Source organism: Populus euphratica, unplaced genomic scaffold (genome assembly GCF_000495115.2).
Source record: "Populus euphratica unplaced genomic scaffold, PopEup_1.0 scaffold87.1, whole genome shotgun sequence".
NCBI lineage: Eukaryota > Viridiplantae > Streptophyta > Magnoliopsida > Malpighiales > Salicaceae > Populus > Populus euphratica.
The window spans coordinates 1,081,951-1,106,604 of record NW_011499900.1 but is presented as its reverse complement, the minus strand read 5'-3'; the positions used below and the strand labels follow the sequence as shown (position 1 = coordinate 1,106,604).

General features: G+C 35.9%; 4 protein-coding genes across 6 annotated transcripts; 3 read left to right on the top strand and 1 right to left on the bottom strand.

The window, feature by feature from the left end:
- Nucleotides 1-538: 538 nt before the first annotated feature.
- On the top strand, nucleotides 539-2,273 carry LOC105132714 (protein ELC-like). The gene has a single exon (XM_011036370.1). It carries the CDS (start codon nucleotides 797-799, stop codon nucleotides 2,003-2,005), a length of 1,209 nt encoding a protein of 402 aa, XP_011034672.1. The 5' UTR covers nucleotides 539-796; the 3' UTR covers nucleotides 2,006-2,273.
- A 3,470-nt stretch (nucleotides 2,274-5,743) lies between these two features.
- On the top strand, nucleotides 5,744-16,940 carry LOC105132712 (transcription elongation factor SPT6-like). 3 transcript variants are annotated; one of them, XM_011036368.1, is made up of 17 exons: nucleotides 5,744-6,198; nucleotides 6,284-6,340; nucleotides 7,329-7,443; nucleotides 7,534-7,627; nucleotides 7,806-7,884; nucleotides 8,124-8,238; nucleotides 8,376-8,598; nucleotides 8,695-8,904; nucleotides 8,988-9,113; nucleotides 9,344-9,727; nucleotides 9,863-9,973; nucleotides 10,063-10,842; nucleotides 12,093-12,231; nucleotides 12,320-13,464; nucleotides 13,585-13,794; nucleotides 14,378-14,825; nucleotides 15,206-15,370. In XM_011036368.1, the coding sequence occupies exons 1-17, from the start codon at nucleotides 6,144-6,146 to the stop codon at nucleotides 15,211-15,213; spliced, it is 4,299 nt and encodes a 1,432-aa protein (XP_011034670.1). In that variant the 5' UTR covers nucleotides 5,744-6,143; the 3' UTR covers nucleotides 15,214-15,370. The 3 variants fall into 3 exon arrangements, with proteins under 3 accessions (XP_011034670.1, XP_011034668.1, XP_011034669.1); XM_011036366.1 differs by lacking the exon at nucleotides 15,206-15,370 and adding an exon at nucleotides 16,038-16,940 and having other exon boundaries at nucleotides 6,016-6,198; XM_011036367.1 differs by lacking the exons at nucleotides 5,744-6,198; nucleotides 15,206-15,370 and adding exons at nucleotides 6,818-7,051; nucleotides 16,038-16,940 and having other exon boundaries at nucleotides 6,307-6,340.
- A 1,024-nt stretch (nucleotides 16,941-17,964) lies between these two features.
- Nucleotides 17,965-20,525, top strand: LOC105132711 (nascent polypeptide-associated complex subunit alpha-like protein 1). The gene is made up of 4 exons (XM_011036365.1): nucleotides 17,965-18,113; nucleotides 18,672-18,756; nucleotides 19,703-19,836; nucleotides 19,952-20,525. The coding sequence occupies exons 1-4, from the start codon at nucleotides 18,051-18,053 to the stop codon at nucleotides 20,282-20,284; spliced, it is 615 nt and encodes a 204-aa protein (XP_011034667.1). The 5' UTR covers nucleotides 17,965-18,050; the 3' UTR covers nucleotides 20,285-20,525.
- A 2,955-nt stretch (nucleotides 20,526-23,480) lies between these two features.
- LOC105132757 (uncharacterized) lies at nucleotides 23,481-24,596 on the bottom strand. Its single transcript, XM_011036425.1, has one exon. The coding sequence runs from the start codon at nucleotides 24,594-24,596 to the stop codon at nucleotides 23,481-23,483; it is 1,116 nt and encodes a 371-aa protein (XP_011034727.1).
- Between the last annotated feature and the right edge of the window lie 58 nt (nucleotides 24,597-24,654).

Below are 24,654 nucleotides of genomic sequence, written 5' to 3'. Positions count from 1 at the left end.
CTCAAATCAACTAAAATTATTTTTATAAAATAACTTATAAAAACTAGTAAGTACCCCTGAGCAAATCAAGATAAAGAAACTAAAAGGACTATAAAGATTCACACCTTTCTCATAAAAATTAACATACACAGATGGTTAGATTATGAGGTTAAAGAGAACCACAAGAGAGATGGCAAGATGTAGAGTTTCCTCCGATTGATCGAGTCGGCGGGCAAGCAAACTCTCCAAGCCAATCTCCAAGACAGGGAGGGAGCGAGCAAGTTTTCAAGGGAGATTAACGAGCCAGTTTATTTCACCAATCTTGTGAGTTAGCTTTCTTGTTTTTCTTCCATAAGAGAGAGCCGAGAGAGCCGAGACACAGAAGGATTTGCAGTGATTTACTTCAGTGATTGTCAAATATATCTATTTAAAGGAAATAAAAAAAGGAATGAATAAGGGAGATTTGATTGCTTGGAGAGGTAAATGGTGAGTGAATTTTTTTATTTTTTTATTGAAAGATCCTTAATTTTATTTTTATTTTATGTAAAAAAAATTAATCCAGATTAATCATTTTAATCTAGAATCCGGGTCTTGACCCGGATGAACCAGAGCACCGGATTCGAAAACTATGCCCGCAATGCCAACGCGCTTCCAAGAATTGCTCAAGAAACTTCCACACCACAACTTCTTCCCCTTCTAAGCACCAAAACAACCTTTCCTTTCAAGAAAGCTCTCCTCCTCCTCCTCCTCTATCATCTTCCAGTATTATCTTTCCTCTTTCTCTCCAAAAACCCTAAATTCAATTCTATTCTATTCAATGGTTCCTCCACCAAACCACCAAGCAATCCAACAATTCCTCTCCTCCGTCCTCTCCCAACGCGGCCCTTCCGCCCTCCCTTACACGGAAGACACCAAATGGCTCATCCGTCAGCACCTCGTCTCCCTGACCTCCACTTTCCCTTCCCTCGAACCCAAAACTGCCACCTTCACTCACAACGATGGCCGCACCGTCAATCTTCTCCAAGCAGACGGCACCGTTCCTATGACTTTCGAATCTGTCACTTATAACATCCCTGTTATTATCTGGCTTATCGAATCTTACCCTCGTCACCCTCCTTGTGTTTACGTCAATCCCACGCGCGACATGGTCATCAAAAGATCCCATTCTTTTGTTAATCCATCGGGCCTCGTTGCTGTCCCTTATTTGCAGAATTGGATCTACCCCAGCTCTAATTTGGTTGATTTGGCTCGCGAATTGAGCATGATTTTTGGGAGGGATCCTCCTCTTTTTTCTCAGCGTCCTCGCCCTAGCCCCAATCCCAGTTATCATCCGAATCAATCGAGTTTGACGAACTCGTCGACTTTTGGATCAGTGGGAAGTGGGTATCCGAGGCAGATGGTCAGGCCACCACAGTATCCACCACCGTCGCCTCCGTACGGTGGTGGGGAGGGGAAGGCGGGAACGGAGGACGCGGCGGAGGTTTTTAAAAGGAATGTGATTAATAAGCTTCTGGAGAATGTTCATGGGGACATGTCGCTGCTGAGGAAAACGAGGGAGTCGGAGATGGAAAGCTTGTTCAGCGCTCAAGCTGTGTTGAGGAGCAGAGAGGAGGAGATTAATAAAGGGTTGAAAGAAATGAGAGATGAAATGGAAGGGTTGGAGTCGCAATTGCAAGTTGTTTTGATGAATACGGATGTTTTGGAGGCGTGGGTTAGGCAAAACGAGGGGAAGGTGAAAGGGGGTATGGAGGACATTGATGTGGATAAGGCTTTTGAGTTTGTGGATGTTTTGTCGAAGCAGATGTTGGAGTGTACGGCGGCGGATATGGCGATTGAGGATGTGGTTTATTCGTTAGATAAAGCGGTGCAAGAAGGGGCAATGCCGTTTGTTCAATATTTGAGGAACGTGAGGTTGCTGTCTAGAGAGCAGTTTTTTAACAGAGCTACCGCAGCGAAAGTTAGGGCTGCACAAATGCAGGCTCAGGTTGCTAGTATGGCTGCTAGGGCACCACATTATGCGAGCTGAATGATTGTTCTGATGGTGATTTTGATATGGGGTTGTGGCATTTATGGAGATGTTGTAAGGGTCAATATATTTTGAGGTTAGATTCTTGTGAAGAACTATAGCATTTTATTCTCTCTCTCCGTGTCTGTGTTTTTTTTTCCTTCTGTGCTGATAGGGAAATAATTATCTTCTTGTTAATTATTATATGTTTTCTTTTATTAATTGATGTGTGGTATACTTGGCACTCGCTTTTCAAGCTATAACATTTTCCATACAAATTCTGGTCGTAGAAACAGATGTTTTTCTTCTCCTATGATGTTTACTTCTGGCTGTTAAAAAATGTATGCCTTTATCACTAGATATATATTGCAGTAACAACTAATAATTAACTTCATGCAAATTGACAACGGCTACATTTGCAAATATATTATGTCTTACAAATGGTGTGGCATCATTTTGCTTATTATTAAAGAATCCAGTGCATTTTCATGTTTTAGCTCTTCCTGTCAGTATTCCATGTTTGTGAATATTTATACGTGTTTTGCTTTTAATGAAGCCATATTGTTGATTGCTAAATTCCGTTTTCATTCTTAACACGTACACATGCATTTTCATGTTTGTGCGTTTATGTAATGGTGTCAAGCAGGCACATATGAGGACAAATGAATTTAGCCTACCCAATTCCTAACAGGAGTTCCTGTTAAGGGAAACAATGATGAAAAAGAGAGAGGGAGAGGGAGAGGGTGTGTCTATGTATATTTCATTGGCTTTCCACTTGCTCTTGTATCAAACTTGAACTAGAAAGGTGTGGGAGTTTGAATTTTTTTGTGATAGGGATTTTTTCATAACAGAAAATTATTTGAAGAAAACTTGGTACTTGGAAGGATATACCCTCTTTGACAGATAAGAGGAAACTCTCGCTTTAATATCTCAAACTTTTTGTCTTTTTCAGCATAGAAATGCTTTTGAGGGAAAATAGTCAAGTTTCTATGTTATTTATATTGTTTATACCTTGTTAGGGAATAACAATTTTTGTTTTGATAAAGTGTTCTTTCTGTTATGGGTTTTCAATATTCCATATTTTTAAATGAAATTTTTTTACTGTATATGTTTTGCCACCTTGTTTTCTCTTTAGTGAAACTTCTGCATTTGGGAAAAGAATAGGAAGTATAATGCAGTAATGGACTTGCTACCTGGTAGATTAATTCGCTGCTTAGGTTATCAGGGATTGATATGCAATGGATCTCACATTTTATAATGGAAATACTCAATCAGGTTAGTGCTTTTGTTAGAGACAATGCTTGGTTAGATATGCTTTAATGCATATGCTTTTACTCTCTTTTGTATCATGTGCTCGATTCATTTCCTTCTTGATCTGGAAAAAGAGTGTAATGTGATAATTCGCTACCTAGGCAAATGCTGGTGAAACTGTAGAAGGCCTGATAGAAGGGTCATGGTGCATATCAGATTTGTTGATCCATTGTTTTGGAATTGGGCCTGTTTAGATTTGTATTTACTGTAGTCTCAGGCTGAAATCCGCAAAGGTGCTGGAATATCTGAAATAGGTATACTTCACGACATATCAACCCCCCCCCCCAACAGTAACTGTAAAAGACACCTAGAAATTTAGTGAATTTAGTATTTTAGAAGAACATACTCTGCTGATTTTCCCTTGAAATATTTATAATTTCTGTTTGGATGACATGGCTCAACTTCCAGTGCCAGGTTCACTGAAGAAGACTTTAGCCAAAACATGGGGCTTCAAAAGCCTGCATCCTCCAGTTGAAGTCTGGATGGTTTTGTACTTTGGTTCTTCCATAAAATTTTTTGCCATGTCTATTAGAGGGATGAAAGTCGTATTGTAGATTGCCAGATTCTTGGCACATGTGTGTGCATGTTCATGTGATCATGTCAAGATGGGAGATGTAAAAATTCATGAATTTTAGGTGTATAGTTGATTGAAAAGGGGAACTTCATGGCAAGTGTTTATTTTATGTAGAGACAATAGTCAGTATCTGTTAATGCATATTTCTATAATGATATTTGTTGATGTGCGAAACACTTATTCTTGTCGGTGGTTCACAAGTGCATAACACGCTTCCTCTGTCATGCCTAGCTCCCTGTAAAACTGTGAAAGGCCTGATTGAAGGCAACAAAGTGGTCATGAGATTTATTTTTTCTCCTGCATGGAAGAGGCTCAGACCCGAGACCTGTTGATGAAAGGGGCACATGGGTGCTGAGCCACAAGGCTAATTGACGCAGGTTTGTTGTTTCATTGTTTTCGATAATGGGCATGTCACATTTGCGTTTTGCTGGCTGGGCATTCTACAGGAATATCCATTCACATCTGAAAGAATAAACTAGGAATTTGATTTACTTCAATGAAGATGTGGTGACAATCAATCCCATTTAGAGACTTCGAAGAAATCATTTAGCATATTACTCTGAACAGTACATGGTATTCTTAGAAGAGTCTATTCTGCTGCGCTGTCCTTGAAAAGCTTACTATTTTTCTTCTTGAGAGGTGCGAGAAAGTTTCAATTCATTGGTGTAGTCATCTGTTATGGACTCTACTCAGAAGATCAGGCTTCAAGGTCTGTATTCTCCGATACAAGTGTACCGGTTGCGTTCCCCCGTAGACAATCCCGACATGCCCACCTGAGAGAAGGGTAGGAATGAATGCATCCTCATGAAAGCATTTATCTAATTTTCTTTCCTTTTTCTAGCCCGAATAGCAAGAGCTTCAATTTGTCCGTTGCAATCTACCAACCAACATTTCTTCCTTCATGCTTCATTTCCCTGCTGTGAGCATGCAAGTCATTTGAAGTGTGGCAGAGTTTGCCTGTGTAGAAATATATTAAAATGTTTTTGTTTTAAAATTTATTTTTAATATCAGTATATTAAAATAATTAAATAACATAGAAAATTATTTTAAAAAAAAATTAGAGTTTTTTAAAAGTATGGTCTGAGCATATATATGCTCAAGGTAGTGAGAATATAAAAGATGTCTGCCTGTAGTTTTTATTTTACAAGTATAAAAATGTATTTTAATACAATTTTAGAGAAAAAATTATTATTTTATATATATGTGTGTGTGTGTCTTTAATTGAATACATTTTTATTTTTATTTTCTCTATTTTTTAATTAGTAAACAAACATTACCTGGAAAAACTCAAAACAAATATATAGTTGTTAAATGTAATTGAAAATTTGACTTAAAAAATTTGTGATTTAAATTTTGACTTGGCTTTGAAATATATTAGCTTTATTATATAACCTAAGTAAACTCAACCTTGTATCAATATCAAAGAATTTTATTTTAATAAAAAATATAAAAAAGGTTAATTTAATAAAAATATTAGCACCAAACTGATTCAATAACTTGTAAATTAATCAGACCTTTTTGGATGCAAATCTCTAGCCGGTAGCAACTTTATATATATATATATATATATGTCTGGAATGCAAATTAAGTATATTTGGTAATGTGGTATAAAGTTTTTTTTATAAATAATTTTTAATTTTTAAAATCAACCTATTAAAATTTAAAACTATAAGGACATTTACTTTAATATTTTTTTAAAATAAAAAACATTAAAAAAAAAACTCCTGCAATAAAGCTTTTTAGATAATATTTATATTGTGGTAATGATTTTTTTATTTTAATATTAAAATAATTAAAAAAAAATCAATGCCACCTCACCTCAAAAACAATGGTGGAAGAGAATGTCTGCTACGATCAGAAGGACCAAAATTGCATGTTCACTACTTTCCAGGAATCGAACACCCACCCTTTTGCCTTGGTTTTTAAGCTGTTTATACTTACATTTCCCAAATGTCTATTCTACCCTCCTCATTTAACCAAAATCACCACCTATCTTCACCCTCAAACCCCTCCCTCCCATCCTCCTGATCTTGCCACATCATCATCTAACCAAGCAACCCAAATCTGATCTCACGTGTCCCAATCAGAAACCATCGTGGCATTCTCGTAATAATCACAAACACGCAGTCTCTTTTCAAAAACTGTACCGTCCACTTTACTTCCTATGCCGTGCTGCATCGTGCGCCCGCCCTCCCATGCGGTCGTCTGCTGCCACTGTAAAGGCTACTGAAAGAAAGAAAACCCGTTTGGGTAGTTTTAGCGTTAGATAACTCAATGAAGAAGGCAAAGAGAAAATTGCCCTTCACTTTATTCGATGAAGATGATGAAGGTTCACGTTTTTCTCTCTCATTTCTCTCTTCTTTTTGAAAATGGTTAATGGCTTGTTCGAGTTTGTTTTTGGTTTTGGTTTGCAGAGGAAGAAGTGGCAGTTAAGGAGAAAAGGGCCCAAAATGTTAGTGTAGACGATGATGGTAGGTTTTGTCTGTTGTTAACTTTCTAAAAGGTTTCAGCTTTGTGTTTTCTCTTTGAAAAGGGAGTGGCTCTCCTTTGAGTTTTGTATTTCTTCTCATTTTTCTTTTCTGGGTTCTTACATGTGAAAAAGATGACGCCTTTTTCTTCAACTTTCACCGTGTTTTGTAACCAGAAATGATTTTTGATGATAGAACTCTCTGTTTTTAAAGTGACTCTTCTTCTTCTTCTTCAAAATCTCTTTTTGTGACGTTTTATTTCGAAATGGCTTTTCATTGATAGGTTTATTTTTATTTGGTTAGGTTTTCGAGAACTTGTGTATTGTATTTCTTTTTGTTTATTTAGTAGTTGAAAGATATTTGTTTAGAGCCAAAAAGATATCTGTTTCTCTTTTAGCCAAAGCTTTATCTCGTTGTCCCAGGAGATGATTGCTGATGATTTATTTTATTTTATAATGTTTCTTTTGGTCTGATTTACAGAAGGCTTTCTTTTTCATGTTATTCTACAACTTCCTGCTTTCTACAGTAGCACAATGACACAGTGGTTTCTGCTTTTTGTTGAAAATAAGATGCTGCTGTGAGATGATGGCAATATCATTACCCTATTTATGTTCGTTGCTGTATTGTGGTTGCTGCATGTCGGGGTTTGTTGAACATATTTCATCCTTGTAGTTGTAGACCCAGTGCCTTTTACCATTTAACCGTCAATATCAAGTAATGTTGGTTATTGGTATATTTTTTTTAATAGCTTTATCATCACATCTGCTATCGAAGCAGATTGAGTTGTTGTGATAATAAAAATGATGTTTGTATTTTTTATTCTTGATGCAATTGCTGAAATGAAACTGTGCTGTTGGAAATGAAAAGAGCTGTCTTTGAAAACGGTGCCTTTTTTCTGCTGTTGTGGTGGTTTTGGATAATCACTATCATGCAGTTCTTGGTTTTTGCCTTTTGTACTGATAATCCGAAATTACTTGTCGTGGACATGCAGAAGATGGTTTGGATAAATTTGAGACTGATGGGTTTATAGTGGATTATAACGAGGAAGAAGTGGAAGGTGACTGTGATGGGAAAGATGAGCAAATGAAGAAGAAAATGAGGAAGAAGTGAATTTATCCCCCCTCCTTTTATTTTGTAGCAGCGTTTTAAAGTAAATGTTTTATTTTTTACTCATTTTGAACTTTTGTGTTTCTTAGGAAATCTTTAAAGAATCTTGTCCTTGTTGATGATGATCATCTTGAGTTGCTCCGAGAAAATCAAAAGCCAGGCCTGTTCCAAACAAAGAGAGTTGTGAGTGCCTAGTCTCCTTTATTTTTTCCCATTTCACCGTGTCCTAGAGAAATGTGAATTTTAATTTTCCTCTTTAAAGATGCATTTTTCTCTTGTCAAATGGTTTGATTTTGCATTTCACTTATAATGTTTGAATGTTTTTATGTTTTTCACATGGTTTGATGCAAATATTCCCCAGGGAAATAAAAAATTTAAACGGCTCAAAAAGGCCAAGGGCTGTGCTCTGAGAAAAGACTCTGGATTGTCTGATGATGATGGTAATCAACCTCACTTTAGATGCTGGTATTTATTTGGTAGTTCAATGGCTTGAGAAAATCTATCATGTATTGAATTTTTTTTGAACTAATGCACTTACCTTGGTCTAATATTTATTGTGTTTGATTTATTAAAATCCTACCTGTTTTTTTCTATCAGTAGTTTTAGTTTTTTTTAATGCCTCTTATAATGAATGTTGGTTTTAGTTGATTTCTCACCAAATACATTTTCCTGTTTTTAGTATCATTATATGATGATAGTGCTGAAGAAAATGAAGCTATGTATGATGACATAAATGACATGACAGATTTTATTGTAGACGATGATGAAAGATACAAGAAAAGAGCCCCCATGAGGTATATTATGCCCACCACCAGTTTCTTGAATTACATGTTTTCTTTCATGAGATGCTTGAAGCTTGCTTTATGTTTATTTGATTAATTGATAAATTTTTGTTTTAAATTCTGGGAACTATTTTTGACTTTTATTTTAGGTTGTGGGAGCTGAAAGAAAAGAAGTCAAGGCTAGTAACAATGGCTTCTTCTTCTTCCCTAGAGGAAGCTGGCTACGTATTTGGTGATGCCGATGAACTCCTTAAGCGTCAAGTTCTGGCTAAGATTGTCAAGCCAGATGATTACGAAAACTTTGAACTGGATCATTTTATGGCTGGGAGGGATGATCATGTGAAGAAGACTGATTTACCCGAGAGGATGCAGGTTGTTTTGTGTTGTTAATAACATTGATGGTTAACATTTTAACTTGGTCATTCGAGGTGACGAGACTAAACTGGGCATCTATATTGTTTTCTGTAGATGTCAGAGGAAATCACTTGCACTGCTTTAGTTGGCGAAACAAGAAGACAAGAGGAGAGTTCTTGGATACTTAATCAGCTTATCACAAACATGCATCCATTGCTGTGTAATAAAAAAGCTCAGGAAGGAAATGGAGTAGGTCTGCTTAAGAAGATTAATAAGGAAGATATAGCAAGGTTCTTGGAAATGCATGATTTGGAAAAGTATGATGTAAGTAAGACATAAATGTATGTAACATATCTTTACATGTTTTGAACTGCATTTCTACAATTTATTGCTGTTTTGGTTTCTAGATTCCATTTATTGCTATGTATCGAAAAGAGAAATGCCTTGGTATGTTGGAAGATCCGGGGGAAGATGGTATACAAAATGAATGTAGCAATGACACAGAGGGAAAACCTAGAGTGAAGTGGCATAAGGTATTTTCTATTTCCACATAACCCTTCATTCCCCAACACAGACACACACACCTCTTCTGTATAAATAGTTGTTTTGATGGAGTTGCTAAATGCATTATTGGTTGCTAGACCTAAGTGGAATAGAATTGACCTGACCAAGGGGGGAAAAGAATTAAGCCTTCTGAATGTGGGAGCTGAACGAACATATACTGAAATTATTGCATGTAGTGAAATTGTATCATGATTTGCAGATTCTCTGGGCCATCATTGAACTGGACAGAAAGTGGTTGCTTCTCCAGAAAAGAAAGAGCATGCTTGAAGAATCCTATAAGAAGCGTTATGAAGAGGAATGCAATAATATTGATGACATGGCAAGACTTTCTTTGATCAATCTTCACTTTGACACAATCATGAAGTCTCTGATGCTGGCTGAAACAGAGAAGGATATTGATGATGTCAGTATGAAGTTTAGCTTGCATTTTCCTCCAACTGAAGAGGTCATGGAAGGAAAATTTAAGAGACGAGAGAGGAGGTCGGCATACAGTGACTACATTAAGGCTGGTTTGTGGCAGCTTGCAATAAAGTTTGTCTACAGCTCCAAGCAATTCTGCCTGCATCTCCATCAAGAGAAAATGGTAAGCTTCCTTTGGACTCTGAGAGAATGATAAAGTTGTGAGTTAAATGGCTGCTAGAAGACTCATCATGCACTATCTTACACTTTTGCTTTCACTTTACGTTAAGAGTTATGGGTGCGTTTATTCTGTTTGTAGGGAATGGATTTTTGGGAGGATCTTAATGAATCTCCCGAGGTGATAGCTTCAAAGTTTACATGTGCAAGTTTAGAAACTCCAGAAGCAGTGCTTAAAGGAGCCAGGCACATCGTATGCTTTTATTACATTGTATATGATTCTGCTTAAAGCCTGCTTGGTGGAGTGTTTAATCATTTGCTAAAAATTTTGCGTTGCTTTAGGCTGCTCTGGAGATTAGCTGTGAGCCTTCTGTCAGGAAACATGCCCGGGGTTTTTTCACTGACGAAGCTCTAGTCTCAACCAGACCAACTCCCAAAGGAGCCAAGGAGATTGATTTCTGCCATCAGTTTTCATCTGTTAAGTGGCTACGTGATAAGCCCCTTGGTAAATTTCAGGATGCACAGTGGCTTCTTATTCAGAAAGCTGAAGAAGAGAAGCTCCTTGAGGTAAACATAAAATTGCCTGAAGATTCTCTGAATAAGTTGATTAGTTACTCTCACAAAATATATCTTGCGGGAGGTGATGACGGGCATACCCAACTCTGGGATGAACAGCGAAAGTTAATACTTCAGGATGTGATTTCAAATTGTCTCCTTCCTTCATTGGAGAAGGAAACTCGTGCCTTGTTGACCACAAGAGCAAAATGTTTGGTGCTTATGGAATATGGAGAGCAGTTATGGAACAGAGCATCTGTTGCCCCATATCCACACAAGCAGAATGTTGCTGGCCTGGAGGAAGGTACTGGACCAAGGGTCATGGCTTGCTGCTGGGGTCCTGGAAAGCCACCAACTACGTTTGTAATGTTAGATTCATGTGGGCAATTGCTTGATGTGTTGCAATCTGGATCCATTAGTCTGCAGTCTCAGAATGTTACTGGCCTACAACGGAAGAAACATGATCAGCTACGTGTCCATAAGTTTATTATAAGTCATCAGCCCGATGTTATTGTCCTTGGTGCAGCAAATGCATCCTGTCCACGGTTGAAGGATGATATCAAAGAGGTATATGCTCCTGCCTCAGATGCTTCATTTTACATTTGAGTCTGTCCTGCTTACCTATTCCTGGTCATATACTATGTTTTACATCATGTTCATATACTGGTCCTGTCCACCTTTGCTTGGAGCAGGTGTGATAAAAATTTTGAGACTTTGAATGCAGAATGTTTTGTTAAAAAGTTAAACTTCACTTGCTCTCTGGATTTTTGCTAGCACGGTACACAATGCTTGTCGAGGCTAGGGTTTTTATATCTTTATTTTTGAAGCCTCTTGTCTTTAAGTGTTTGAAATTGTCATATCTTTATATCGATAGTTGTGCTGAGGAGCAGAATCAAGCCTGGGCATCACAAAGTTTTGTACTATTTCAAGAGTGAATTTAGTGAGAGTTGAGTTCAGGATACTTCATATTGAAGTGTTTCCTATTGCTTGTGGTGATTAGCAAGAGTGTATTGTAGGTTAATAACCAGTTATATCATGTAAAAGATTATGGTCTGGTTGTCAGTTTTTGATGAGACTCATACTGTGATAAGGTTGGTGAGAGACTTCAAAGATTTCATCTGTATACTTCTCGTCTTATTTGACATTGACAATAGAATGTAGCTGCTTCAAATTCTAGAAGTAACTGTTTTCCAGTTTCTGGTTCTGTTGATTTAAACGGTCCCTCACTCTCTCATTGTAAGAAGTATCATTGTGTCAAAAAATTAAAAAGGTGTGGAAGCACTGAAGCAAATGGAGCAATTTAGAGAGGGGAGAGGTTAATTTTTTAATGTTTTATGTTTAAAGATGCTTTTATGAAAATCTGTTTTCATTTATTGTTTCCACTTACCTTTTTCCTAGTCCACAACTTTTACTTCCTTGAAAGAAATCATGCTAACATGTAGAAAGTAACTGTAGTTTCGTATAAAAATTTATCTACTCTGCCATAATATCATGCTAACATGTAGTAACTGCAGCCTCATATAGAAATTTATCTATTCTACCTTATGATGCAGCAGGGAAAAGAAATCCTGTGGTTAAAGGCACATACCATACCTGATGGCTGATACGTGCTCTTTTTTGTTTAAATTTCTTAGCTCTTTCCCGTAGCAATCCATATTTTTCATGCACTTCTTGGTTCCTATTTAAAATCTGCATAATTTTTCTTGGGATTGCTTTAAATATTTCTTCCAAGTTTGTTTGCAGGTGTTCTTTTTCACTCTGTCCATTTAGCTGGGGCAATGAAGATTTGCTTTAATAAATCTTGTTTGTTAAACCAGATTGTTTTGAGGATAGAGGAAAGTTCTATAGATGCTGACCAAGTGCTAAATGGGATTGGTGTTATTTATGGAGATGAAACCTTGCCCCAGCTTTATGAAAAATCAGAAGTTTCATTGCGCCATTTTCCTGGACAAGAAGGTATTGTGTGTTCCTGTTAATTGTTTCTTCTATTTTACTATTTTTTTAATGTTTTTACTTGCTCTTTTACCTCGTCTGATGTTTCAAGGCATTGTCAAACGAGCTGTGGCTCTGGGGCGGTACCTGCAAAATCCATTGGCTATGATTGCTACACTGTGTGGTGTCCAGAAAGAGATTGTTTCTTGGAAGCTTACCTCCTTAGACCACTTTCTAACACCTGAAGAGAAGTATGGGATGATTGAAATGCTGATGGTGGATATTACCAATCAGGTTGGTGTGGACATAAATGCTGCTGTAAGCCAAGACTGGCTCTCTGCTCCTCTTCAGTTTGTATCTGGGCTTGGGTCTCAGAAGGCAGCCTTTCTACAGAGGGGGTTGGCTGCTGGTAAAATAGTTAGTAATCGAAAAGAGTTGGCAATTTGTGGATTGACAGAAAAGAAAATTTTCTTTAATGCAGTTGGCTTTTTGCGTGTCTGTTGTGGGGAAATTCTCTCTTCTCGAAGTGAATATGATATGTTGGATGGAACAAGAATTCATCCTGAATCATATGGTCTTGCAGAGAAATTGGTTAAGGATGTCTATGATGATGTTGCTGAGGCACATCCCTTAAAACATGTTAGGGACAATCCGCAGCTGCTGAAAGATTTTGATATTAATGCTTACGCTGATAATTTTGAAGTAGAGCGAGGAGAAAATAAGAAACTGACTCTTTGTGACATCAAAACTGAACTTTTGCATGGATTTCTTGACCCTCGTCGTCCATACGAAGAACCTACTCAGGATGAGGAATTCTGTTTGATATCTGGCAAAAATGAGGATGCATTTGCTGAAGGAAGAATTGTACAGGCTATTATTTGCAGAGTTCTGTCCCAACGAGCATTTTGTGCACTTGACTCTGGCTTGACTGGCATGATCACGAAGGATGATTATTCAGATGAGGCCGCTGATTATTCCTTGACAAAGAGGCTACGAGAAGGTGATATTCTTACCTGTAAGATAAAACAAATTGACAAGAGCAGACACCAGGTGCTTTTAACTTGTAAAGAAAGTGAACTGAAGAGTTCGAGAGACCAGAACTTGCATGAGCTTGAACCTTATTATTGTGGAGGTCAGAGCAGTTTAGTAAGTCATCGGGAGATAGCCTGCAAGGAAGACCTCAAAAATAAACATTTCATTTCAAGGATGATTATTCATCCTCATTATGAAAATATGACGCAGAATCAGGCAGTGGAGGTGTGTTATTTTGATGTGTCATGTCCTATTATTTAGTGACATTATCATTAGAATTTTAAACTTTTGGTTCTGGAATTTTCATATACTGATAAGGGCTTTCATCAACACTTTGTTGAGCAGTTCCTGGCAGACAAGGATGTTGGCGAGCGTGTTTTTCGTCCAAGTTCAAGGGGATTGCATTATTTGACTCTAACCGTGAAAGTCTTTAATGGACTTTATGTTCACAAAGACATAATCGAAGATGGGAAGAACCTCAAAGACATCTCAAGCATGCTTGATCTTGGGAAAACATTAAAGATTGGAGATGACATTTATAAGGATTTAGATGAGGTTGGTATTTCTACCCATATATCTTGAAAGGCTTGCATGCACTGCTTCTTGTAAAGTTATGTGCATCTGTTATCTGTTCTCATGCTAGAAAATTAATGGTATAGTTAGAAAACTGTTATGAGGTTTAGAGCATTCTTTATGCATCAAACAGGCTGTATCAAATACGTTGAGTAATATAGGACTGATTAGTAATTGTAAAATGCATATAAGTTTCTGCCAGTGATGTTTAATCATTTGTATCAACAGTAACCTACTGAGACATGTGGGTTAGTTTCCTTGCAAAACATAGTTGTGACCTTATCAGTTTCAATGCTTGTAGAATACTGAAAATGGTTTCTTGGTGTATGGTGAATCATCAATGTGTTGAAACCATGCACGATACAGTAGATAAATAAAGACATGCAATAAATTAAGAGAATTGGAGCAGTTTCTTTATTAGCACAATTAACAATATTTGAATGTCTTGGATTTTTTAACATTGGTTACTAATAAGACAGTCCTGGAGAGCGATTGTTTTGGCTGATTTTTCAAGCCAGTAAATGGTTGATGCTGATACTGCTGATTCTCTTGTTTTTGAATCTAGGTTATTAGTCAATATGTTGACCCGTTGGTGACCCACCTGAAAGCAATTCTAAGTTTCCGAAAATTTAAGAAGGGCTCAAAAGCAGAGGTTGATGAGCTCTTAAAATCTGAGAAATCAGATTATCCAATGAGGATACCTTACTGCTTTGGCGTTTCGTATGAGCATCCTGGAACTTTCATCTTGTTTTACATAAGAACAAATCTACATCATGAGTATATAGGTCTGCATCCTAAGGGGTTCAAATTTAGGAAGCAGACATTCAGGAAGGTTGAGCAGCTCGTTGCATATTTCCAGAAACATATTGATGATCTAAAGCATCAACCAGTACAGATGACAAGACCCGTTACTGGTTCTTGTGCTAGAGCATCCACTGAGTGCGGTAATGAAGGTGGTTGGAAAGGCCAGCTAAACTCAAGCAAAGATGAACTGGCAACACATGTCTTTGCAGGTAAAACAATCTCGTTTTCAATTGAAATAATTTTTCCATATCATGTTACCACGAGATTGTGACATCATACCTCAGAATTAGTATTCCTCTTATATCAATCTTTTCCCACTATCCTTAAATATGCTTATGGAATTTAATTTTCAAAATGGTTTTTCTGACTTCCACTGACAGGATTTAATCCTCAGCATAAAGTACAAATAGTAACCTGGTATCTCCTTTGTGTAGATGTAGATGTGGTACAATTCTAAGTTTTGAATGTTGACTCTAAGTCAAGTCAAGGCACTGAGGAATTCACATCTTTTCTCATCATAGGAATATCTATCTACATGCTTTCTGAAACTTTTATAGGGATTGATAATTATTGGTGGTATATATTTCAGGTTTGTAAATGCCTGTCTTACTCTTGAAAGCTTTAGGGACATTATTGTTCAAAGATTTCAGTAGAAAAGTTTTGAATCAGTTGATTTTTTTCAAAATAAGACTGCTGAACTCTCTGTTCATTGAGGATCTATCAAAAAATATACCCAGTTCAACTTCGTGAAATACACGATTTGTTTTTCAATTGGTTATGTGATAAGCAATCAAAGAAGTAGAATTCTAGCTTATTTTATCTATTCTTTATGGATGCGGGTGCATGTAGATAAATTAAGCTGCAATATCTTCACTAATGTGAGGAATCATTTTGTGGTTTTGAAGAATTCCTTGAAAGGTTTATATTTCATTTTATTTTCTGTGTTTGGGAAATTTCAGGATGGATCTGTTACTATAATTTTGTATTCTTGAACAGTTGAATAGAAAGCTCTCTGGTGGTTTTCTTTCGTGACTTCTCTTCTGTTATTGAAGTAAATTTTTTCCTGAAGTTAGAAATAATGGTTTTACCTCACAAAGCCAGGTTACAAGTATTTTTATTCTTTGAAATGAATATATGTAAACACCAGCAGTTCATCTCAGTTGCAAGTGAACTTTCCTGGAAAATGTATCACACAGATTGATTTTCTTATGAAGTTCCATTTCTAGGATATATATAACTTCTAGTTGAAGTATAGGAATCAAGTGCAGATATTTTGAGCATTGTTTATTACTTTCTTAAGGATATGGGCAACCAGGACCTACCTATACATGGGAATGCATACACATTTCTGAGCAATTATCTTCTTGTTGGAAACGTTCACTGATTTTTTAGTTGTGGCCTTTTTACCCCATGGCTAACAGGCAAAAAAGATTGTACTCGAGATGATGGTGGCACAGGTGGTCATGGTAGTGGTCGGGGACATGGACATCCTAGTGGGTTACCTCGGCCTGATTGTGTTCGTGGATGTGGGAACAGAGGTGGCTTAGGTAATGGAAGGGGTGGTAACAACCGCAATGGAAGTGACTCTGGAAACAATACCTCTTACTGGCATGATAGTGATGGAAATTCAGATGCTGGCTCTAGCTACAGTTGGGGCAACAAAACCAGTGGAAATGCTAGCAGCTGGGGAAACAATGTTGGTGGAAATGCTAGCAGTTCCAGTTGGGGTGGCAATGGGCATCCTGTGAATGCTGGTGGTCACAATTCGGGCGGAAGCGGTGATGATTGTCAAGGGATCCCTGGAAGTGGTCCTCCAAATGTTAGTGATTGGATGGGTAGTAACAAAGAGGGAGGGAATAATTTTTGTGGTACTGAGGGCAGCAGTGGTGGAAATCTTGGAGGGTTTAATACTAATTCTGAGTCTGGGAATACTGGATGGGGCGCTGGTTCTAGAAAGAGTTCCTTACACCCTGCTGGTGAGGATGGATGGTCAGGAGGTGGTGGTTGGTGAAATTTCGTCATCCAAGTAGACTTTCTAACATCAATGTACTGGCATATAGTAAGAGTCGATCCTGCCTTCTGATTTTCTTGTTCGTCATAGACTTGCATAATATGACAGCTAGCAGTTAACAAAGGCCTCCTCTTGGCACAACAGTTGCAGGAATCTAATCATCATGTCTATCCCAGTACAGGGCTGCTTTTTTGGGGGTATGAGCATCGTGTTAGTACATATTGTTCCGTTTCTTCCGGAATCCCATTGCCTGAGGTAGCAGCTGCCAAAGTTTCAAGTGATAGTGAAATATTTGAAGTCCTTTTCCTGATTATCTTTTTCGTTGTGATTTACTGGAAGCATATGCTGTTAGTCACAATGCAGACTGAAAGGCATGGAATCCTTTGCTATAAGAACATATCTATTTGCTATAAAAAAATTTATGGTGCATGGAAATAACTAGCAGCATTGTTCATTTTTTTTTTTAAAAAAAAGAGAGATACATGTGGAGAAAAGAAAAAATCAAATAAAAAACACATAAAAAAAACTATAAGAATATCTCTATTTAGGTTTTATCTCTTAAAATGGATTTAGAAGAATAATTAATAGATACCACTAATTATTATATGAACACCACAAAATTTCTCAAAAAAAAAAAAACTGATGATTTTATAATGCACAGCGACTTCAGGTTTTACAAAAATATTTAATTTAATTGAAATTGTTTTTTCCAAAAACACTTTTGAAAAGGTTTTTCAACTATTGGATGGTGGTATCCTTGTTGGAACCCACTCATTTAATGAATAAGATTCCCTAAAAATTGTTCATGATAGAAGAATCCTCCGTGGTATTAACTTCATTAAATTTCCAATATAATACTTGTTGTTATTGATATAAACCATTCTTGTTGAATTCTGTCCAGCATGACAGCTTGGTTTTGCAAATCCACGATTCAAAACTTGACAAGGGATGAGTTTAATCCATCGATTTTGATATTAACACAAGTAAGTTCTAGTGATTTGGATAATCTGATAAATATTATTCAAGTATGATAATAGATATAAAATCAAGGAATTTTTTTAAAATAAAAATAAAATAATAATCCTTTAATTAAAAAAAAATTGATCTAGTAACCCGAAACTTGTGTTTTATAATCATATAATACCCTAACCTAGAGGTTCCATAGCTATGATTCAAATTGTTCTAACAAATTTACTGATTTTTGCTAGGGTCTTCCAAATATTAAGAAGTTTGAAAGAAAAAAAATAAGGCACTCAGAGCCCACAATCATAGTAGGGCTAACATAGCCCAAATGAGCCCAAATTCTCTCCCTAGCTATAAAATCCCTCTTCACCAGAACAATGGGGTTTTAGGGTTTTTTCTGTGCAAGCTTAACACACGCTCTCTGATTCTTTCTCTTTCTCTCGCAAAAAAGTAAGAAACCATGACTGCCCAGACTCAAGAAGAGCTCCTTGCTGCCCAGCTCGAAATTCAGAAGATTCTCGAAGTAACTTTTTGTCGTTATAATTTTTTTTAGATGTGTTATAGAGATATAGAGAGATGTAAAGTTCTTTACTTTCGACTTATTTCTATCATTTCTGAGGTTCTACTGATGATTTATTAGTAAGTCTTTAATAGGCTTTTGTTCTTTTTATTTTTTTATCTGTTGTTTCGGGTCATTATGTTTGTGCTATATCTGATTTAATCAAGTATTGCTCTTCATTACTTTATGTAGATGATGGGTTTTCTAGGGCATGTGCAGTTTTTATGTTTTATTTCATGGTGGTTCTGATTTCGGGTAAAAGTATTGATGGTTTTTTTCAAAAACTTTTGTTGGATATTGGTAATTTGGGTATGAATTTGTGGATGATAAATGAGTATTTGATTAGGTTTCTTTAGTGATCTTATCTTATGGAAGTTTTATGTGAATGGATCCATTCATATGGAATGTAACTTGTTGAAAATTTCGTGATTGATTGAGAATTGATAATATTTTTTGTTTGATTTATGATATGCTGACTATAAATGTGGAAACTATCTGAAAACTGCCCCTTTTGTTGTGAAGGCTGATAAGCCCGAGGTTGAGGAAGAAGAGGAGGATGAGGAGGATGACGACGACGATGATGACAAGGATGAAGATGAAGCTGAAGGTAGACTCCCAATGTTTGAAATATTATTGACCTTATTTCGTTGCTTTATATACCCAGATTCTTTTTTTAATCAATTTCTATGTTGTGAGTTTTGCTTGCATTTGTTGGATATGCACAACTAACACATTTTTTATGCACGTATTTTTATAACTGGTAATGTTGAAATCTGATGTAACACATTGCTCTTGGTAAGGAAAAGGAAATGATGAGATTTTCCTTAGCTTCTATTGCTGTTAAGAGTGAATAAGAGGTTATATAAGTTCTCAATATTGATTTCCATTTTTCAACTTTGTTAGCTGGTATTAATATATGTTTAGTTGATTATCATGGGTGGTACCTTTTGTTTGTCTTTGTTATTCACCTAAAAACAAAAAAGGAAGAGGATATGTTTCAACATTCAAGGCAGTTGTACATGCATCCACAAGGCCTTTTTTATATGCGGCTTACATATTCGATATGGACACTAAATTCTGAATTCAAGTATCTGAAAGAAAAATAAAGATAGATTATTGTCTTTGGGTTTGGTTTTGAAACATGATATGACCGGTACATGCTATGAATGACCTTGCATTGTAAATTTAAATCTGTGATATTCGTAATCAGTGACACATTTTTTGCAGATTTGTATTACACATGAATCCCTAAAATGGTTTGCCTCTCTTCTTTGATTGCAATTTATTGGGCATTGTGGCATTCATTTTCTCAGTGAACCGTGATCTATGTGATTATGATAATGTCTTTCACAGGATGACATTATAATCTAATTTATACTGCTTTGGGATGAAATGGCTTGTAGACAGCTTTCTCTTATTTCATTTTTATTTTCCTATCAATAATTTAATCTTGCAGAGAGTATTTAAGGAAGTGTGAGAACACTCCTACAAGTTATTTCTTAGTCTGTTCTTTGGATATTTGCGCTAATGTTTTTTTTCCTTTCCCCCCACAGGACAACAAGATGGAGATGCAAGTGGTAGATCAAAACAAAGCAGAAGTGAAAAGAAGAGTCGTAAAGCTATGTTGAAGCTGGGAATGAAAACTATCCCTGGTGTTAGTCGGGTTACAGTAAAAAAGAGCAAGAATGTAAGCTTTTCATTTTATTTTGATTGATTCATATTGCTTGCTTTTCGGAAAAACTCAGCTTTGATATATTTTTCTTGTCTGCTAACACCTAACTTGGGTTACCCAATTAAACCAGATCTTGTTTGTTATCTCCAAACCTGATGTTTTCAAGAGCCCAACATCTGACACATATGTGATCTTTGGGGAGGCGAAGATCGAGGACTTGAGCTCCCATCTACAAACTCAGGCAGCAGAGCAGTTCAAGGCACCTGATCTCAGTCATGTGATTTCAAAACCTGAGACTTCAGCGGTGGTTCAGGATGACGAAGAGGTAGATGAAACTGGGGTGGAGCCAAAGGATATTGAATTAGTGATGACCCAGGCGGGAGTCTCCAGATCAAAGGCTGTCAAAGCTCTGAAGGCTGCAGATGGAGACATAGTTTCTGCTATCATGGATCTGACCAATTGATAGGTGCCTTATCTAAAATGTCGTCATAGAGACAATCTAAAACGTCATGTGATAGAGACAGTTATTGTGGCTTTCCCGGCCGTGGGTTTTCAAGTCAAGTATCTTTTTCAAATTTTGTTATCTTGTGATTTCCATGGTGTTTTCAGTTGTATTTTATCGGTAAACATGTCTGGAATGCAACTTTTAGTGAAGAGCTTTCATTTTTCATGTCCAGCTTTATAGATACAGAACATTTTATCGCGTTCCTTGTGTTTTCAAAAGTTTGCAGAATTTAAGATATCAGCTACATGATGGTTGAGTTTAGGAATAAGAATCTTCGGTTCAATATTTCTAATTAATCAGTGATAACTGAGTAATCTGTACAGGCTAGTTTTTACCTACCAGCCAATCTTCATAAATGTAGTTAGTTCACTTTTTCAGAGCACTACAGTGGCAGTTAGCTTCCTTGTGCTTTTATTTTATTTTATTTTTCCCTGGGCTTTTAAGCTTTAATCAAATTTCTCCATTTATTTTTCTGATAAAGTGCCAACTTTCAACATATAACTCATGGTGTAGGAGTAAATCCATGCCATCAAAATCATGAATTATTTCCCAACAATAAGTAGCTGCATCCAAGTACCTTCTCTCGTTCACAGAACAAATGCAAGTTGTAAAGTTGACAGGTTAAGTAAACTGCTTCATGGATGCGTAGCAGCAAAGGGAGAGGGGCCGTAGAAATGGGTGGAGCATTATAGGGCAAGTCAATATAGAATGCCTGCTTGCCGCCCATCAAACCACACAGCCTGCAAAAATAATCAAACCTAAAATATCAGGTAACTGTGAGAAGAGAAACTTTCTTTTATGGAAGTCCTCGGCAAGCCACTTCAAGGAAAAAGAAAATCCCAAAGCTAGCAGTCAATCAAAGCTACAGTGTCAGTTCTGCAGTAGAAGAGAATGAGACAAACTACAGAACACTGACCGGGAACTCAAGAGTGAATAAGGACCAATTACGTTTATTTATTGAAAAATAATTTTTTTATAAAAAATATTTTTTTTAAAAATAAATTATTTTTTTATATTTGATAGTATAATAAAAAATAAATTAAAAACTATTTTTAAATTTTTGATTATGTCATAAAAAATAAATTAAAAAATAACTTATTAATGTTTTATTTTTCTTAAGTTTATTAAAATAATAAGGAATAATTTTATAAATTAAAAAGTTGAATGAGAATGAAATTAAAAAATATATATAATTTCATAAATTATCTTAAATAAAATAAATAATAATCAAAACAATAAAGATCAAATCTAAAAATTTAAAAATTAAAATAATAATATTAACATTTCATAAATTATTTCAAATAAAATAAGTAATAATAAAAAAAATAAGAATTAAATTTAATAGATAAAAAATTTGAATAAAAAAATAAGTGAAAAGCAAATATCAATTATAAAAATAAAAACCAAAATTAATATAAAAATTAAATTTTATGAGATGAAATTGAATAATAAATATTCAAAACAAAATATATATAACAATTAAAAGTTTAAGAATTAAATTTGATATAATCAATAAATAATATGATATTTTAAAATTTTTTATAACTTTCAAAAAGTATTTTCCGTTTAAATTTTTAAGAAAAATACTTTTCTAAAAATCAAGTTAAATTTTTATTTAATTAAAAAATATTTTTTATTAACTAACTTTTCTAATAACAAACAAACATAAAAAAATAATAATAAATTTTTAAAAATTTCTGAAAAACAAACATTACCTATTAATTTGTAATTTCTTCTATAGGCAATATGAACTTATAAATTTATAATAGAGGCACGACTAAGTAATGAGTTTTAGTCATTATGCTAGATAAAGCATCTAATTTGAGAAAAAGGTCTCGATTCCGGAACTAACATGGAATAAGCAATCAGTACCACTCATTAAACTACTGCGGTGTTTCCTCTTCTGCGTTCATCATGTAGCTTTTACTATGATTTATACATACCGGGTTTATAACTCTATGCAACAGCTAGGATCACTTATCGTCTGTTAATTGCATTTCAAAACGCAAATGATCGGGGAATACCGAACTAGATCTAAATGTTGCCATGGACATATTCTGAACTACTACGGCGGTTCCTCTTCTGCAGTTATCATGCAGCTTTTACAAGCTTCTACGTGGCTTAAAAACCTAAGTCACAATAAGGAATAAGGATCACTTCTCATCTATTAATTGCACAATCAAATGCCCTTGATTGGGGAATACCGAACTAGATATAATTTTATAATACATGTTATCTCCCATCTTCGAATCATCTAGTTTGTGATGTTTGTGGATACACAACAAAATTAATGTAGGAGCTCTTCACTTCAAGTATTGTTTTCCGAACCCACATATAGCTCCTTAGCAAACATGGAACAACATACAACTTTGACAAGCATAATACTTTGCATGAACATACATGTACATAGATACATATGTATGAATCTAAACACACAACCACACGACGTCATCAGCAGCCCAGTAAATCATCAGCTATTTGCAGGTTCCACGTTGTGAAGACAAGTGAAAATATTAGCTGGGATTTACTCCTTGAATGTTGATTTGTATTCGTTTCGAGGAGAGATGAATGAACTCAATATTTATTACACCAATGCTCTACTTTCACTATTACCAAGAGCATCAATTGGAGGTACATCTTCAGGTTTATTTCATCCCGCTTCATGCCATTTGGTTTGCACATGAATTACATCATTGAATACATCATAATTTAAGAATGAAATAATAGAGTTAAATATTAACACCTTTTAAGTTCTCGCATCAAAGAAGGGAGTTCAAACTTTATAACGGATAAAAAGGCTAATAGAAGACATGAAAGAAAGAGAGAACGAAGAAAAAGAAGCACCATCAACATGAGACACCTCTAAGAACGTACTGAGAGAAATCATGAATTACAAAACTCATTGTGTTAGAAAAATAAGTTCGTTAGAAAAATAAGTTTACAAACATAAATTAAATTAGATTGCTATTATGTTGTGCATTGTAGATGCAATCTGACTTCTCATTGCATGATAAGAAATTGATCAAAGAATTCAAACAAATATTGAGTGATTCTAAAGTGGACAAGCAAAAACTAGCTACAGGTCAGAAGCAAAGAAGCAATTTAGGCATTTATGTACACTTCGTATTGCACAAGTGAACTTACATGTATGCCATCAACTATCTTTCATTTTTGTCTTACCATTACCCATGTACAGCTCCAATAAACCAGGGACTACATCTACATACCTGCTGACATAATTTGTCAAGAAATTCTTCTCGTTTATTGTTAGCAAGGTAGTCATCTTCTTGTCTCTACTTATCAGCTTCTTCGACTTCAAAACCTTTATAACATTATACCTTGGACGAACCCTTTTATCAATTGAATAGCCAAGAAAAAGGGGGCAGGCAATTATGTTTTGTCTCTCCAGCTCCATTGTATTGATAAAGAAATCCATTGAACTCCTGATTTTCTTCTCTGACAATGCTAGTATTGGGGGGTAGCGTTTAAAAGCCCCCAAAATCTCCTCTTCACTCCACTGCAAACTCTTCATCCCTTCAATTTTCTTCTTCCAAGTCGTTTCAGGCAACTGTATCCTCACGCGAAGAGCATGTATAAAGATATTATCTTCTACATCAAGGCCCATACTCTTAAGAGCATGTAATGCATAAACCATCCTGTCCATCTTTTGTAGTACAGCTCTTGGTTGCCAGAGAATAAGCTTTGCAACCCTATCAAGAGGCAATCCCTCTTTAATCAACAAATCAACATTTGGTTGAATAACAACCTTAAGATTCACCGTCAACAGCCAAGAAGCACGCTTAAGAGCCACTACAAGGTTCTCCTTACAACCAAGAAGTGAGTTCAATAACTCGAAACATGGTTTTATTTGAGAATCTAAAGCTCTTCTCAAAACAGACGGATTTGATAGAATAAGCTGAGGCAGAAGCTGACCCACAAACCCATTTTCAGTGAAGAAGTCGAATTTGGGTTTTAGATTGCTTTCCACTCTGACTTGAAGGACTCGGGGATACTTGTCGATTAGTTTGGAAATGTGGGTGTTGCTAAAGTCATGAGCTTTCAAGTACTGAAGCACAGAATAAGCATTTGGGAGGTTCTTCTTGTCGAGTTGGAGCTTCTGGTAAGTTGAAAGGGCCAACAGTGAAGGAAGTCCGCATGAATCGATGAGGTATTGAACATTAAATGATGACGGTGATGCAGATGTTTTCAAGAAACGTTTTTGAATCAGAGAAAGCAGGAGTAGGCTTCTGAGGGGTACATGGTTAGGCATTTTGAATGCAAATTCTTCTCATTTCTAGAAGACAGTACTCAAAGAGAGATTCACAGTT

Bases quoted from the DNA above. Each gene is read 5' to 3' on its own strand.
- LOC105132714 (XM_011036370.1), top strand. From the start codon at position 797: ATGGTTCCTCCACCAAACCACCAAGCAATCCAACAATTCCTCTCCTCC.
- LOC105132712 (XM_011036366.1), top strand. From the start codon at position 6,144: ATGAAGAAGGCAAAGAGAAAATTGCCCTTCACTTTATTCGATGAAGAT. The intron at 7,628-7,805 runs GTGAGTGCCTAG...AATATTCCCCAG, and splicing joins TGTTCCAAACAAAGAGAGTT to GGAAATAAAAAATTTAAACG. The intron at 14,826-16,037 runs GTAAAACAATCT...CATGGCTAACAG, and splicing joins GGCAACACATGTCTTTGCAG to GCAAAAAAGATTGTACTCGA.
- LOC105132711 (XM_011036365.1), top strand. From the start codon at position 18,051: ATGACTGCCCAGACTCAAGAAGAGCTCCTTGCTGCCCAGCTCGAAATT. The intron at 18,114-18,671 runs GTAACTTTTTGT...TTTGTTGTGAAG, and splicing joins AAATTCAGAAGATTCTCGAA to GCTGATAAGCCCGAGGTTGA. The intron at 18,757-19,702 runs GTAGACTCCCAA...TTCCCCCCACAG, and splicing joins GGATGAAGATGAAGCTGAAG to GACAACAAGATGGAGATGCA.
- LOC105132757 (XM_011036425.1), bottom strand. From the start codon at position 24,596: ATGCCTAACCATGTACCCCTCAGAAGCCTACTCCTGCTTTCTCTGATT.